This window comes from Macaca fascicularis, chromosome 5, assembly GCF_037993035.2.
Source record: "Macaca fascicularis isolate 582-1 chromosome 5, T2T-MFA8v1.1".
Taxonomy (NCBI): domain Eukaryota; kingdom Metazoa; phylum Chordata; class Mammalia; order Primates; family Cercopithecidae; genus Macaca; species Macaca fascicularis.
This window is the reverse complement of record NC_088379.1, coordinates 163,485,999-163,503,076: the sequence shown is the minus strand read 5'-3', so window position 1 is coordinate 163,503,076 and position 17,078 is coordinate 163,485,999. Positions and strand designations below refer to the sequence as shown.

Genomic DNA, 17,078 nt, shown 5'->3' with positions numbered 1-17,078 from the left:
AAGTAAAATGAGATTATTACCTGCAAGAGCAGAGGTGCCCTAGGCCACCGGAGTAAACCTTGGAATGCAGGCTGGCCAGGCAGAGGATTCATCAAACTGTATGGAGTTTCTTTGAATTTAACAACAACAGCAGTTTGCAGGACAGAATACATATACCTTTTTCTGGGGTCTCAATACCTTTTGGAGGCAACTCTTTATGGAAATCAAAGGATATGACATAATCCTGGGCATCTTTTAAAAGAAACTGAGGCTGCTAACAAATTACCTTCTCTGTCCCATATAGGAGGAAGTGTTCTGAAAGGAAAATCTTTGTGGTGGTAACCCATACATAGTTTAAGTAGCATTAGATAAACACAAATAAACAAATTTGAGGTTAAAGCTAGGTCCGTATTTTCAGAAAAGCCTAGGGTTCAGCTACTTAGGTATTTGGAATGTTATTTTGAGAATAATAAATAGAAAACCAGAAAATTTTGAAAATGCAATGCATGATTATACATTAATACACATATTTATGACCCACGTCACTTTTCCTCCTGTGTTTTATTTACATTTTTAATTTTTATGGGTACATGGTCAGTCTATATATATATGGGGTATATAAGATATTTTGATACAGGCATGTAATGTGTATCCTTCTGTGTTTTTATCTTGAAAACAAGACAAACCACCAACTTTAGTGGAATATTCTGAAATGAGAACAGCTAATGTCTCCATCAAACCACCTGGCATTGCCATCATTCTGATAGCTGTATAAGTCGTACTTTGGAAATGATGGAATAATTAATGTTCCAGAATTTTAAAGGCAGGACCAATTGAAAATTTTAAAAGGGCTTGACATACTTCAAACATTCTTATAATCTTATTTGAAAATATGTATCATCACCATCACACCCATAAATAAGTACTGCTTATCTAATTCTCATGGATTAGTAGGTGCCAAGCCAGTGACAGGAAAAATACTTTGGGGCATTAACAAAGTTTTCCTTCTCTTAAATTCCTTGCACTTTCTGCCTCTTTTCCTATCCTAGGCAGCTAGAATTAACCACTTTCATTGCCTGAAAGGGATGAGACAGAAGTTTACAGATAATAAGGGAGTCAAATTTCTTGGTATTCGATTTTTAAATGCTTAAATTTGATCATTGACAATAGATATGGAAAACCAAAAAAGAGAAGAACTGAGCTTTGCTGTTCCCAGACTTAACAAGAGACTTGCACCAGAAAGACAGAGTGTAGGGGTCTTTCTTCCTTCCCTCCTCGGGCTGAATCTAGGAGAAACCACACATTTCCCACATTGGTTTCTGGGTGCTGGAAGCAGGGGTAGCCTGGTGTCCTTTGCTAAGTAGAGGCCTTATGTATGGCAGGACCCACAGAATTATTGCACACTTTGGCTTGACATGGGAATAGTAGAGGAGACATAGCCATAAGAGCCTAGGCAGATGGACCTAGGCAGATGGACCTAAATATGAGCATGAAAGTTCTGGGCTCAGCCTGGCTCAGGAGTACTAAGTGTTTCCTGTGAGCCCCAGAATGCCACAGATGTAGGCAGGAGAGGCACTGGATGTGAAAGGGCCTGAGACAGACAGGAGATAACAGAGTGGCGACTTATGGCAGAGGACCAGATAGATTTATGTATAGGTTAGGGGATGCGCCATCATCAGCTGATAACAGACAACCAGACCCCCCCCACAATGTCCTGGCACCACAGAGACTGCTGAGCTCAACTGTAATCCCAGGTGAAGGGAAATGAATCAGACCTTTAACTGCCTTGGTTTAGACTTCTACCACTTGGAAGAATGGAGACTTGTAGCAGAAATTATCTTTGGCCATAGAAAAAGAAAGATTTACATTTCTCACTCACTTGAGAACTTGAGTTGATTGTCGTATCTACTGCTATAGTTTGGACGTTTGTTCTCACTCAACACCATGTTGAAATGTAATCCCCAGTGTGGTGGTATTAGAAGTATTAGGAGGTGGGTCCTAGTTTGGATCATGAATGTGGGTCACTCATGAACAGATTTATGCTGTCCCTTGAGGTGAACGACTTCTCTCTCGCTCTATTGGTTCAAAAGAGAGCTAGCTGTTAAAAAGAGCCTGGTACCTCCCCCCTCTCTCTCGCTTCCTCTCTCGCCATGTAATCTCTGCACACACTGGCTCCCCTCTCCCTTCTGCCATGAGAGGAGGCAGCCTGAGCCCTCACCAGAAGCTGAGCAGATGCTGGCACCCTGCTTTTTGTAAAGTCTGCAAAACCACGAGCCAAATAAACTTCTTTTCTTCATAAATTACCCAGCCACAACTATTCCTTTATAACAATGCAAAACAGACATCCACCATGTGGATGAAATTGATGCAGGGCATCAATGTCCCCATCTTTAAAGGGAACAAAAACAGTCCCTTTCTCCTGGGTTGTCATGAGGATTAAATGAGGTAAAATGTATAAAGCAGTCAAAATGGAAAGTGCTATAAAAATATTATTCATTATTCATACTATGATACTTGCAATTTTAGGTTTGGAAGTTCATCTAATCTCTTATATATTATATTTTAAAAAGAAAGTTAAAAATAATTTACCTTTTTAAAACCAAAATCTTTAAAGGGAAGACTTCATAGAATTCAAATTTTATCAATAAGAGATTTGTTTGAAGGCCCTACTACACAACAATTAGTATCATAAGCATGTTCTTTCTTCCCAATCAAAAAACAAAACAAAACAGAACAAGCCAAGCATTTGGTTTGAATTCTGAGCACACCATGATGTCAGAAGAGTTACGTAACCTCTCTGTACTTCCATTTTCCTTCCCTGTGTAATGGAAATAGTCTTATCATATCTAATTTATAGTAAGGAGGAAATGAGAGAATGTGCTTAAAGGATTAGGACTATGTCTGAAACATAATAAATACTAAAAACATGGAAGACACTATTAATTTTATTATTACAACTCTTATTAGACAAAAGCAAATATTCCTAGGAGGGTTAGAATATAGTGGCACAAATAGTCATGCACAGGCTGAGTGCGGAGGCTCATGCCTATAATCCCACTTTGTGAGGCCGAGGCGGGTGGATCACTTGAGGTCAGGAGTTCAAGAGCAGCCTGGACAACATGGTGAAACCCTGTCTCTACTAAAAATTAGCCAGGTGTGGTGGCAGGTGCCTGTAATCCCAGCTACTCAGGAGGCTGAGGCAGGAGAATCGCTTGAACCTGGGAGGCGGAGGTTGCAGTGAGCCGAGATCGCGCCACTACACTCCAGCCTGGGCGATAGAGCAAGACTCAGTCTCAAAAAAAAATAATAATAATAAATAGTCATGCATAGACAAACCTAGAACACAAGATGTCTTTTCAAACCTAAAATACGCAGTGAATGGCAAAATTGCAAAGTAAACTATTACTAACAGACAACAAAGGCCGGCGTGGTGGGGAGGGAAGGCAAAGCATTTAAGATCACATTGGGAAGGAGCTGAAATAGAAAAGTTTACGTGGCAAAATGTTCATACTTTCAAGGAGTTCCCCAGAGAAGCATTCAAACGCAGAGGGCAGTTTTTGCTACATGGTAAAGTTGACTTTCTTCTTACTGTTTTTTGTTGCTGCAACTTTCTGTGTACATTTGCTAAGTGGGAGGCAGGGAAGGAAGTGCTGGCAAAGTTGAACTCAAGAAAGACTTGGTATATTGTATATTTAAAACTTTTTTCTGTATATTATGATATTTAACATCTTTTAAAAAACCTTTCTAGGCTAGTAAGAGATGGTCTTTCCCAGGGGCTGTCAGTTCTTAGAGAGCAAAGGGTGCTCAGAGCATGCCTTTGATATGCACGCTAACCAATCCAGACCTAGAGCTCCTCTGACTAGCCCACACATCCCAGAGGTAACAGTCCTCCTTCTGCTTCATCATCCTAGGCCCAGGTAGCAGGGAGGTAAGGACCACCGCTAGAGTTTAGAGCCCTCCAAAATTATTCAAACCAGCACATCTTAAGCTGTTCACCTTGCACTGCCTTGATTTCCCTCGGAAATCCCAATAAAGGCTCTGGCCTGATGCCTCCCCTCTCACCCCTGTCTTCTGCCTCCTGACCACCCTGGTGTCTTTCCCATCTAGCCCTGTATGGTATGCCCTGCCTCCTGTCTCTAGAACCTGTGGGAATAACAAACTTTTGTGTTTCTGAGCCTCCCTGGTGTCTCTTGTAGCCATACCTGACTCGCCATAACATAAAAGAGTACAAAACACCTGGTAAAAACCATGTGGTTCAAGTTTAGCACAACCCAGAACTGCAACTGAACAGCGAAGCAAAATCGTCGTTAGGAGGTTTTATGCCACATACAATTATGCATAAGAACAGCTCACTGGAAATTCTGTCTAAAATTCACTAAGACTAAATTTTAAGCTCACTTTAGTCTGGACAAGGAGTTTATGTCGACCTTAATAATGTCTCTTTAAGCCCACAGAAGGTGGCCCTTCTCCATGTCCTGTCCTAACGTGCATTGTTCTCCAGGGCTGCTGTAACAAATTCCCACAAACTTGGTGACTTAAAAGAAGAGAAGTTGGCTGGGCGTGGTGGCTCATGCCTGTAATTCCAGAACTGTGGGGGACCGAGGTGGGCGGATCACGAGGTCAAGAGATCGAGACCATCCTGGCCAACATGGTAAAACCCCATCTCTACTAAATACAAAAATTAGCTGGGCATGGTGGTACGCACCTGTAGTCCCATCTACTCAGGAGGCTGAGGCAAGAGAATTGCTTGAACCCAGTAGGCGGAGGTTGCTGTGAGCTGAGATCACACAACTGCACTCCAGCCTGGGCTAGAGAGTGAGACTCTGTCTCAAAACAGAAAAACAAAAACAAGAGAAATTTGTTCTTTCACAGTTCTGGAGGCCAGATGTATGCAACCAAGGCGTCAGCGGGGCCACAGAGTCTCAAAATGTTCTTGGGGAGAATCTCTCCTTGCCTCTTTCAGCTTCTGATGGCTCCTGGTGTTCCTTGGCTTGTGGCAGCATCGCTTCGGTCTCTGCTTCTGTTTTCACATGGCCTTCTTCTCTCCAGCATCTCTGTATGCCATTTCCTGTCTCTTGTAAGGACACTGTCATTGGATCTAGGGCCACCCTGATCTAGTATGATGTCACTCTTTACTTGCATTATATTTGCAAAGACCCTATTTCCAAATAAGGTCACATTATTTGCATGTTAACTTTTGGCAGTTACTAATGCACTAAATGACCCAAAATGTATTAGAAGAGGTTTTCCATTTCCCCTATGGGTTATAGAATTGCTAATATGTAAACAGACTGACAAAGGCCTTTATCCTTTTCCCGTAGAGAAGGCTGCTAAAGTGCTAAAGAACAAGAGTACGCTGGAGAGGCACCAGAACGCCAGTCTTCCCAGTATAGTAATTCAACCTGTCTCTAGGATAAGGCTGGGTTGGTGTAACCATGAAGGGGAGCCCTCATTTAGCACAGCCTTCTGTTTATAACACAGAAGGAATGCTAGAGCAAATTCTAATCTAGAAATGCAAAGTTTCTTTTAAATACAAATCTAGAGGTAGTGAACTAATTTAATAGCATCTGAGAATTTGATGCTCCTTTAACATTTTTACTACTGAGCTTGCACTCATTTGAAAATGAACACAGATGATTCCTAAAGAAGAACCCTCAACTTTTTGTCATCAGGTTCCTTTGGTATTTACTCAGACGTATTCTCCCAGGTGTGATAGTTTCAGCTGAAAAACTGAAAGATCCCTCCTTTTTGGGTTTGTCATTGCCACATCAAACACTGCTCTGATGACTTACAAACATTTTTTTTTTTTGGTCCTTATGCTGTTTGATTGTGTCTGTGAGAGTTCTGAGTAAAGATGAAGAATGGGTTAGTGATACATGGCAAAAAAACAAATGGAATTATATGGGAATTATATAAAATGGCATAACTCAGGAAACATCTATACATTTCTATACTGAAGTTTACCAGTAAGGATCAAAGTTATTATAAAAATAGTGTAATCAGTTTTTGATATATGTATGTGTGTATACATATGTAAATTCCATGTTGTATAAATACTTTAGAAAAAAGGGATTCATATGAATTGAACTGAAAAATTTTAAATCTATTGATTTGGCTTGCATTGTGTCCATAAAAAATCTTCACTGAGTTAATGTCAATGCTCTTTGTGCTGAAATATTTTAGTTTTTATACTTAATAAAGTGTTCAATTATAGGGAAATTAATTACTTATGGGTTTTCTGAGAAAACTGGGACCTTAATATGTACTAAATAAGAGTACTTGTTTAAAGTGCCTGTGATAACACAAAAGTGACAGTTCTTTCTAAATATAATGAGTTCATATATTAGTTCAAATATAGGGACTTGGTTTAATTCATTTGGTGTTTCATTTTTTTCAGCGATTTCCCTAAATTTTATTTCCACTATTTCCATGTGACTTATTTTTCCATTTTAATAATTATTAGTGTCAATGTTTAAACAGCTTGACAGAATAAGGAAGAGGTTTTTGGAGTTTAAAATATACCTTAAAAGGTCTGATTAAAAAGAAAACCCTTTCATTAAAAGAAGATATTTTATTTGACAATACACTATTAAGTTGTAAGTTATTATTCTAAAATTGCTTTTTAATTATGGCATTTTCTTGTATTTGTATGTTAAGATACTGTATTTTACATGACTGAAAATATGCATGAGGTTTACATATTCTGAAAAGAAGCAACTTTCTGACTTAATCAGTATTAAACAGAATTTACATATGCATGTTTTAAAAATGAACAGCCGGCCAGGCGCGGTGGACTCACGCCTGTAATCTCTGCCCTTTAGGAGGCCGAGGCTGGTGGATCACGAGGTCAGGAGATCGAGACCATCCTGGCTAACATGGTGAAACCCCATCTCTATTAAACATGCAAAAAATTAGCCGAGCATGGTAACACACACCTGTAGCCCCAGCTACTCAGGAGGCTGAGGCAGGAGAATCACTTGAATCCTGGAGGCAGAGGTTGCAGTGAGCTGAGATCATGCCACTGCACTCCAGCCTGGGTGAGAGAGAGAGACTCCATCTCAAAAGAAAAAAAAAAAAAAAAAAGAAGAAGAAGAAGGAGAAGGAGAAGGAGAAGAAGAAGGAGAAACAGCCTTGGGAGCATAAATGATCCAGATACTATAAAATGAAGGAAAAAACCACTCAGCTCACAAAGGAAATTAAAGCAATTAGAGACAAGCAGAAATAACTGCATCTCATAATTTTTCCATCACCTGGACTCTAAAGACGGTGACGAAAGTCTGCCATCCTTCCTGGAAAGTTCCGGCCTATTTTTGCATGGACAGCAGCAGCATGCCAACTGGGCATCTTTGAGGTTTTGAACAGAGTTAATTTTTTTTTTTTTTCTATTTCTAGATGACTGCCACTACTAGAGTACCGGTTTTCCTAGAGGAGCTAAAAATTGTAGATAATTGATAATAATGGAGTTTGTGAGCAAGTTAGAATGCTTGTGTATCATACTGAAAACTTGATTCTACTGTACCTCTGCCGTTGCTACCATTTTGCATGCATTCCTGATTGTCTGCTCACTGGGTTTAGATTCATGCTTCTCAAAACTTGATGTGTATTAGAATGACACGAGGCTCTTATTAAAACAGAGCTTTTGATTTAATAGGTCTGGGTTGGAGCCTGAGAACTTACATTTCTTTTTTAAAATTTTTTATATAAATATTTTAAAATAATTATTATTTCTTTTTTTAAAAAAATTGAGACAGGTTTTTGCCATGTTACCTAGGCTGATCTCCAACTCCTGGACTCAAGCAATCCTCCCACTTTGGCCTCTCAAAGTGCTGGGATTACAGGTGTGAGTCACTGGGCCTGGCCAAAATGTGTATTTCTAATTTCCTGGGTGATGCTGATGAGTTTGGTCTCAGGACTACTTTTGGAGATCCAGTGGTCTCAGTGAATTTCAAGAAAGTTATGTGATTCTCGCATAAGAAGATCAGTAACAAATTGAAATAGTTATTTTTTACATAGACATGTCTTTACAAGAGTGAATTATGATCTTTCCCAGATTTCCAAAACTGGACTTGAGAGTTTTCAAATGTTGGCAATAGTGAATTAAGGACACAGACAAGGTCCCAGACATCATGGCATAGCTGATCTACAGATGGCTGCAGGTGCATAAGAAAATCCAGCTGAAACCAGAACTGCCTGGCTCATGTCAGTGGAGTCCATCCAAAATTGCTGACCCCAAGAATCATACACTAAATAAATGGTTACTTTTTAGGCCACTATGTTTGTAATATAATTACAGCGAACTGATACACTAGGTAACATTTACTGAGTGCCAATTTCATGGACTGTAGTCTTAGGTCAGGTTACAATAACTAAGTATCACAGATTGGGTGGCTTAAACATAAACATTTATTTTTCACAGTTCTGGAGACTGGGTGGTCCAAGATCAAGGTGCTGATAGTCATGTCTAGTGATTGCCCACTTTCTGGTTCACAGACAGCAGACTTCTTGCTGTTTCCTTACATGATGGAGAGATGAAGCAAGCTCCCTTAAGACTCATAAGGATACTAATACACCCTTATGGCCTCAGGTATTCCTAATTACATCCCCCAAATCCCATCTCCAAATCCTATCACATTGGGGGATGGGGCTTCAACATACGAACTTTATGGGGGACCCAAGCATTCAGTCCAGAGTACCTGCACTATGCTAAGCATCTCGGATACATTATCTCATGGAATCCTGTTAACAACCCATGAACATGGATGCTCTTATCATTCCCGTTTTATAGAAAAGAAAACAAGCCATTCTTTGCCTCCCTCTATAGCTAGAGTTTAACTCTGATTACCGAACTTCTCTCTGAAACCCCAATGCCCTATTGCTTCTGTCTAAATGTGCTTTTTGGTGAATCCTGAGAAACTTGCATGATTATAAGGATTATTACTATAAGGATTGCTACTTTTGCTACTTGGCCTCTTTAAACGTAGCACTAAAGCTAGAGTTCACAAGCTTTTTTTCCACTGAGAAGCTACAGTTGCTGGCAAATTTGCTACTCCCACCACATTCCTTTCCTGCTTCCAGCTGCCATTTTAATTGGAGTGAAATTTTCCTGTTGCTCTGTCTAGAACTCTCTATTTGAATTGCCAGCAGGTCGAGGGGGAACTGACTGGCAGTGGGCAAAACACTGTTTCATCTAATTAAAAAATTATGTAATATTAATTTATTTTAACAAGATGTTATTTTTTAAAATAAATGAAAACATATTTATAGCCATCCAAATCAAATACAGTTGTAGCTTAAGCTCACTAGTTTACATAGTGGGGTTATACTTGAGTTACTGCCATCAGATAGAAATAGTGTTTCAAACTAACAAGTGTCAAAAATAAAATCAGATCGAGTTATAAAAATTTAAAAGTTTATTATCATACAGCAAGAGAAAGTACAACTCGGTATCAGGGAGATTTCAGTCCAGGCAGTAAGAAAGCTCAGAGGCATGAATTATAGGATTGCTCATAAAGTGAAAATGAGGAAATTCTTCAACCTTTTCCATGACTGGTTATTACAATGGGGTTTCCAGGTGATAGGGGATTGGTTAAAACTGATTTACCTTATACCACTTTAGAAAGACAATTTAAGTTTTGTTTGTGATTATCAGAGGCATTTACAAGAAACAACCTAAGTTTCAGTTACGTTCAAGAAATAAGCTCAGTTAAGGTTTGCTTGTGTGACCTAGCTGATTTTTTTCAGGTAGGAGGATTTTCAAGCCTGGTGTTCATCTTATTTTATGTTAACGGAAACTTAATTCCTTCAAGGTGGTTTCTTAAAAAGCCTGAACCACTTGGGGGAGTGATCCCAGCAAGGCCTCATCAGCGTATATTATTTATGTGACACTTTGCATACTAACATTGTTATGCATCTTTTTGTCCTCCAAAATAGTACCTTACTTCTTGACAGGTGAGAAATCTTACTGTATTACATTATTAACCGAAGTTTATTTTCCCAGTGACTCAGATCCAAACAATTCAGGTTCTAACTTTGTAATTTTAAGGCTTCAGAAGTTTGAACAAAATTCTAACTGAAAGCTATTTTCCTATATTCAAATTGGCCAGAAGCCCTACTTACCAGCTTTATAAATCCAGAGGTATGATTGTTGGTTAAGTAGTAAGTAAGTTGTATTGACATATTGTTTGTTTTGTCTCTTTTAGAAGGACTCACTTTTCTTCCCAAAAGATAAGGGCAACAGCATCCGACACTTAGATAGCACCTCCTAGATGTCCTAATTCTGTACTCTTAATCTTCCTGAATTCTTATAGTATAGGCACAATTACCACGCCCTTTTATAAAATGAGGAAACTGAGGCACAGAGAGGCTAGGAAATGTTCTCAAGTTTACATAATTGGTTATCGTTGTACCCAAGTTCAAAGTTGGGCAGTCTGGCTCCAGAGCCCGTATTCTCAATTTCAACAGCATTCTGCTTCTAACACCTTATTTGGACAGGTTTGTTGGGTTAAAACAGGGGTGTCCAGACTTTGGGCTTCCCTGGGCCACATTGGAAGAAGAGTTGTCTTGGACCACACTTAAAATACACTTACATTAATGATAGCTGATGAGCTTAAAAAAAAATCACAAAAAAACTAATGCTTTCAAAAACCTTATGAATTTGTGTTGGGCTCTGTTCAAAGCTGTCCTGGGCTGCATGCAGCCTGAGGGCTGTGGGTTGGACAATCTTGGTTAAAACTTACTCTATGAGCAACCATCACTTATCTGGAATATTGGCTGTGATACCATTACATAGAAAAGAGTGGATATTAAGGCTGGGCGCGGTGGCTCATGCCTGTAATTCCAGCACTTTGGGAGGAAGAGGCTGGCGGATCACGAGGTTAGGAGACTGGGACCATCCTGGCTAACGCAGTGAAACCCCATCTCTACTAAAAATACAAAAAATTAGCTGGGCACGGTGGCGGGCGCCTGTAGTCCCAGCATCTAGGGAGGCTGAGGCAGGAGAATGGCGTGAACCCGGGAGGTGGAGCTTGCAGTGAGCAGAGATCGCGCTACTGCACTCCAGCCTGGGCAACAGACTAAGACTCCGTCTCAAAAAAAAAAAAAAAAAAAAAGAGTGGATATTTTAAGCTATTGAAATAAGTGTAAGATTTCCTTAAGCAACATATGTTTTGTATTTCAATTTAGTTTTGTCTTTTTGTTGAGAGAAGTCTCAGCGACTTCACCTTCAGTCCTTTCTGTCCCTTTCTCTCACCGTGACTGTAGGGGCTTCACTCACCACAGTTGTCCTCATCGGCCTGATTCCCACAGTCGTCCACACCGTTACAGTGCAGGAGCTGAGGCAAGCACTTTGTGATGTTCCCACAGGGGAAGTAGCCAAGGGAGCACTTGACATCCTGTCCACCCCCGTGAGAAACTGGGGAAAAGGGGAGAAGACACAAAGTTGGAAGGTTAATGCAAAGGCATGGCAAAGAGTAGCTTCTCCCTGATATTTTATCATCATTTGTCTTTCTCATCATGGTTTATACAACCCTGATGCCGGTTACTTTCCAGGAACCTTCACCTCTTAGGATGTTCTTTCCATGATTCCAGAAGATGCCAACATTTTTTTCTTTGCCTTTGTTCATGCTGTTTCCCACCCGAATGTCCTCTCCATTCCTCTCTTTTATGAAACGTCTGCTCATACTTCACAGTTCATCCAATTACCCTCTTCTACAAACGATTTTCAGCCAATAATTTTCAAAACAGAAATTTGTTGTATTCTTACTATGGGCTCAGAATCAAGGCTGGTCTGGTATTGAAACGACTTCATTGTCTGGGGAAAACCTGTGGTTCATTGTCTCACCCCGAGATGATTAAGGATGTGGACACACACGTGGAGTAGGTTAAGGAGAGGAACGTTTAATAGACAAAAAGGAAGAGAGAGAAAGCTTCCTCATGATGAGAAAGCGGGTGGCCCAAGAGAGGGTTTCCGGGCTTTGGGGCAGAACATGATTGATTTTGTACCGAGGCTTGAGGAGGCAGTGATTGATTTACATAAAGCCCAGGGGACTGGTTTCACCAGGTGTGTCATTTACATAGCCTGCGAAAAGACTGAAAAGACTGGCCCTCGCACCCTAATCTTTCATTATGCAAATGTGGCTTCTACCTGGCTGTTGCCATGACACCTGCACACGTGGCTTTACCTGGCCAGTGCTGTGATACCTACGCACATGGTGATAAGGAAAAGGGAGCAGGAATCGCCAATTGAATGTATCTGGCTTCCAGGTACAGCTGCTGACATTTACATATGAAAGCTTCCAGCTTGCGTATCTGTGCTTGCAGCTTGACTTTTCAGGCTGCTTTCTGTTAGAAAAGAAATGGTTTGGAGCTGCTTTTCATTAAAGGAAAATTCCACCGAGGACTCTTTTACCCTTTCTTTTCTTTTTTCTTTTTTTTTGAGACAGAGTTTCTCTTGTTGCCCAGGATGGAGTGCCATGGCACAATCTTGGCTCACTGCAACCTCCGTCTCCCGGGTTCAAGCGATTCTTCTGCCTCAGCCTCCTGAGTAGCTGGGATTACAGGCATGCACCACCACGCCTGGCTAATTTTGTATTTTTAGTAGAGACGGGGTTTCACCATGTTGATCAGGCTGGTCTCGAACTCCTGACCTCAGGTGATCCACCCATCTTAGCCTCCCAAAGGGCTGGGATTACAGATGTGAGCCTCTGTACCTGGCCTCTTTTACCCTTTCTAACTGCCTAAAATAATTTCTTAATAACTCCTGTATTAGTATTAGAGAAAGAAGTCATAGAGGATAACAGGAAAGCAGGTGCCATGTGATCATTTCTATATTGGATAGTTGTTAAGTGTAAGGCCCTATACAAGACGTTATGCATGCATCATTGAATGAAACAGAGTTCCTGCCCTAGGGGAGGTTACCGTCTCCCAGGGAGGATACACTGAACAAGTTAATAAATAATTACAATTTATGGAGAGGTCCAAAAAGAAAGAAAACAGGTGATGTAATGGAAAATAACTATGTGCTGGTGCTTTGTACAAGGGGTAGTTAGAGGGAGGCCTCTGTAAAATGGTGCCATGTAAGCTGAGATCTGGAGGAAGAAAAGGAAATCACCCATGAGAGTAGGGGAGGTAGTAGTGGGAAAGTGGTGGTGGTAGTTAAAGTGGTGAGGAAGAGGCTTCAGGCTAAGGATTAGGGAACTCTGGGAAGGTTGTGGTGATGGAGCCCAGCGAGCAGGGGACAAGTGACATGAGCTGAGGTTGATGAGGTAGAGAAGTATCCTTGGGCAAAGGGAAGAAGTTTGGGTTTTATTTAAAATGCAAAGGGGAATCAATGAAGGATTTGAAGCCAAGGGGCCACTTAGAAAACAGGTATGTTTTGTTCACATAATTCTGGCTACTGGGGTGGAGTGCCATTGGGTAGGAGACTTGAGGGGAGGGTAAGAGGGAAAGCTGGGCTGCTGATTAGGAAACTTTGCAGTGCTCCAGGTAACAGACAAATGAGGCTTAGTCTAGAATGGTGCCAGTGGAGAGGAGAGAAGTGAACATATTTTACATGTAATTTAGGGGTAGAATGAAAATGGACAGAATCTTCTGAACTGGCTTGACCAGCTGGAAGCATGGCAGTGCCACTACTGAGACTCTCTGGGGGAACCGTAGGGTGCAAGAATAAAGATAGCTCATTTGCCTTTATTTCCGTCCTTACCCAAGAGCTTCACCATGTGAGTTTTCTAACTCAGCTCAACACTTTCTCACTCACTTCAACACTTTAAAACCCCTTCTTCAATCCAGAAGTCCCATTCTGGTTTTTTATACCTTCCCCGATTCCTGGAACTTCTCCTCCATCACTACCATTCCCCCTCGTCACCATCACTTGCTCCTGAAATTTGTGCTCCAGCCTTGTTGGAATTCCTGACTCAGACTTTATTGGCTTGAATCGAGGTGAGATTCTAATCCTATTAGATAAATATTCTTTTACTTCATTTTTTGAAGAAAAATTAGTCATTATTTGCAATCGTGTTTCTAGGAAAGAATGTGTTTGAGTGCCCAAGCTAATTTAAAGGTTAAAGTTTTGAAATATTATCTGCTTTGCTATATTTATACCCCTACAAATAAACATTTAACAGAATGAAGAGGACTATAAGAACTCCAAAACTATCAATACTTCAAAAAGCAGTCCACTTTAACCTCTTTGCACCAGACACACTCATCTACACTAACAATCAATTAATTAAATTTCATCACATATTGGTTGTCCAATTGTTTCAAGTGTTTTAATCTTATCCCCCCCCACCCACACACACTCAAAAGAACACTCATTGTAAACAAAGCCCATGTCATTGTTTGTATCTCTGGTTAGGGATGCTGAAAATTGTTGAATAGTAAAATTAGAGGAGACAAACTTAAGAAGTAAAAATTGTTCCATAAACAATTGAAAGGTATGAATGTTTGATAACATTTTACATAACCATCCTATTCTGACTTTGAAGGGCAACCATGCCATTTTAAAAAGTAGACTTTATTTTTTATAGCTATTAGGTTCACAGCAAAATAGAGTAAAAGGTACAGAGAGTGCCCATGTATTCCCTGCCTCGTGCACCTCCACCATCAACACCCTCCCCAGTCCAGAGTGGTGCATTTGTTGCAGCTGATGAACCTACATTGACACATCATTGTCACCCAAAGTCCATAGTTTACATTGGAGTTTACTCTTGATGTTGTACATTCTATGGGTTTGGACAAATGTATAATGACACGTATCCACCATTATAGTATCATACAGAGTAGTTTCATTGCTCTAAACGTCCTCTGGTAACCACTGAACTTTTTACTATCTCCATAGTTCTTCTTTTTCCAGAATGGTATGTCACTGGAATCATGCAGTATGTAGCCTCTTCAAACTGGCTTCTCACACTTAGTAACATATATTCATCCACTCACTTACTGAAAGACATCTTGGTTGCTTCTAAGTTTTGGCAATTATAAATAATCTGCTATAAACATCTGTGTGCAGGTTTTTGTGTCGGCCACATATTAACTATAACACTTTCAAATCTGAGATTTATATAATTTCAAAGATTTCTGTAGACTCCCAGTACAGTTATGTTCTTATTATCCTTACCAAGTTTGTAAATCTTTGGAACTTTCTAGAATGCTCATAATTATGAAGAAATAAGAACAGAATAGTTTGAATAATCATTAAGAACTTATTATGTAAAAATGTATTGGGGGTCAATGATCAAAGCATGAAAAAAATAAAGTGACTACTTATTTTGTGAAGTATGGTGAGACTTCTTAATAACAGGGCAATTAACATTCTCATAGAGAAGCAATCCATCTATGACAGGCTTTGACTGTATGTAGTCATTTCAGAGCACATAGTTTGATGAAGCACATAGTCAAATCTATATAATAATGAGTTGTGCTATAAATAATGTTCTCACTTGTGAAATTATTAAAAATTAATCTTTTTTCAACCAATTGTTTAAAACAAAGTCAAAAAAAGGGATTTGCATGCCAAAGGCCATTACTGGCAGAACATCACATATTTCAGAGATCTCAAGCATACATATAAATAAACCAATCTGTGTTGAGACTAACTTTTTAGATGAATTGTCAGATACTTTGAAGATGTTTTAAGTGGCCATACCTGCTTGTGTTTTCTTTTTTTTTTTTTTTTTTTTTTTTTTTTTGAGACGGAGTCTCGCTTTGTCACCCAGGCTGCAGTGCAGTGGCCGGATCTCAGCTCACTGCAAGCTCCGCCTCCCGGGTTCACGCCATTCTCCTGCCTCAGCCTTCCGAGTAGCTGGGACTACAGGCGCCCGCCACCTCGCCCGGCTAGTTTTTTGTATTTTTTAGTAGAGACGGGGTTTCACCGTGTTAGCCAGGATGGTCTCGATCTCCTGACGTCGTGATCCACCCGTCTCGGCCTCCCAAAGTGCTGGGATTACAGGCTTGAGCCACCGCGCCCGGCCTGCTTGTGTTTTCATGAAGCTCTTTTGAATATTCTTCTCCACATAACTTCTTTTCTGAATATTATCCTTTTATGTCCTGTCTTTAAAATTTATATTTAGTGGTAGATATAGCTCCTCAATGATTGTATCATGAAATTAGTTCTACATTTTCATAACATTATGATTCAACAGCTATATCAGGAATCTTAAATATTTTTAAGTGATATTTTAAAAGTAACTTTTGGGCCAGGTGTGGTGGCTTATGCCTGTAAGCCCAGCACTGTGCGAGGTCGAGGCGGGCAGATATCTGAGGTCAGGAGTTGGAGACCAGCCTGGCCAACGTGGTGAAACCCCGTCTCTACTAAAAATGCAAAAAGTTAGCCAGGTTGGTGGCGGGCGCCTGTAATCCCAGCTACTCGGGAGGCTGAGGCAGGAGAATCACTTGAACCCAGAAGGTGGAGGTTGTAGTGAGCCGAGATTGCACCACTGCACTCCAGCCTTGGCAACAAGAGTGAAACTGTCTCAAAAAAAAAAAAAAAAAAAAAAAAAAAAACTTTAAAATGTTGAGATAATCTCAAACTGAGAAGTTGCAAGTATCGGATAAAGAACATTTCCCATTTGAGAGTAAGTTTTTGACCTGATGCTCCGGCACCCTTAAATACTTTAGTGTTTCCTACAAACAAGAACATTTTCCTATGTAAATAGAACCATTAAAATCAGGAATTTAACATGGAGTTGTTACTACCACTTAAACTTCAGAACCCATTAACATTTATATATTGCCCCCACAAAATGTCCTTTATAGTAAAAGGATCTGGGTTGGAATCACTCCTTGCATTTAATTGTCACATTTCTTTAGCCTGTTTTCATTTTCATGGCCTTGATACTTGAAAAACGTGACAATTATTTTGTAGAGTGTTCCTGAATTTGGGTTGTCTGATGTCCATCATAATTAGATTCAGGTTATGCATCTTTGGCATGAAATTAACACAAGTGATGCCCATTTCAACCTGTCAGGTAGTACAAGATGTTCATTTTTTCCATTAGTGATTTCACCCAAATTCCTTTGTAATTAATACACATTTTGTAGAGGGGTACTTTCAAACTGCAAAAATACCTTTCCTCATCAAAATGTTAATTTATTCATTTACT

The 17,078-nt window shown here is 40.0% G+C and overlaps 1 protein-coding gene across 19 annotated transcripts in view; it reads right to left on the bottom strand.

Annotated features, from left to right (window-relative positions):
* Positions 1-17,078, bottom strand: part of RXFP1 (relaxin family peptide receptor 1) — a 124,735-nt gene that overhangs the window by 69,728 nt on the left and 37,929 nt on the right. For 15 of the 19 annotated variants that reach the window (XR_012435190.1, XR_012435191.1, XR_006698356.3 and 12 more), the window contains exon 2: positions 11,252-11,389. Coding sequence is in view for 11 of the 19 variants with exons in the window: in XM_015450973.4 (XP_015306459.2) it covers positions 11,252-11,389 (138 nt within the window). In the remaining 8 variants the exon portion in view is untranslated. Of the gene's footprint in view, positions 1-11,227; positions 11,390-17,078 lie in introns of all 19 variants that reach the window. The other 4 variants (XM_074040674.1, XM_074040677.1, XM_005556180.5 and 1 more) reach the window with 1 other exon arrangement.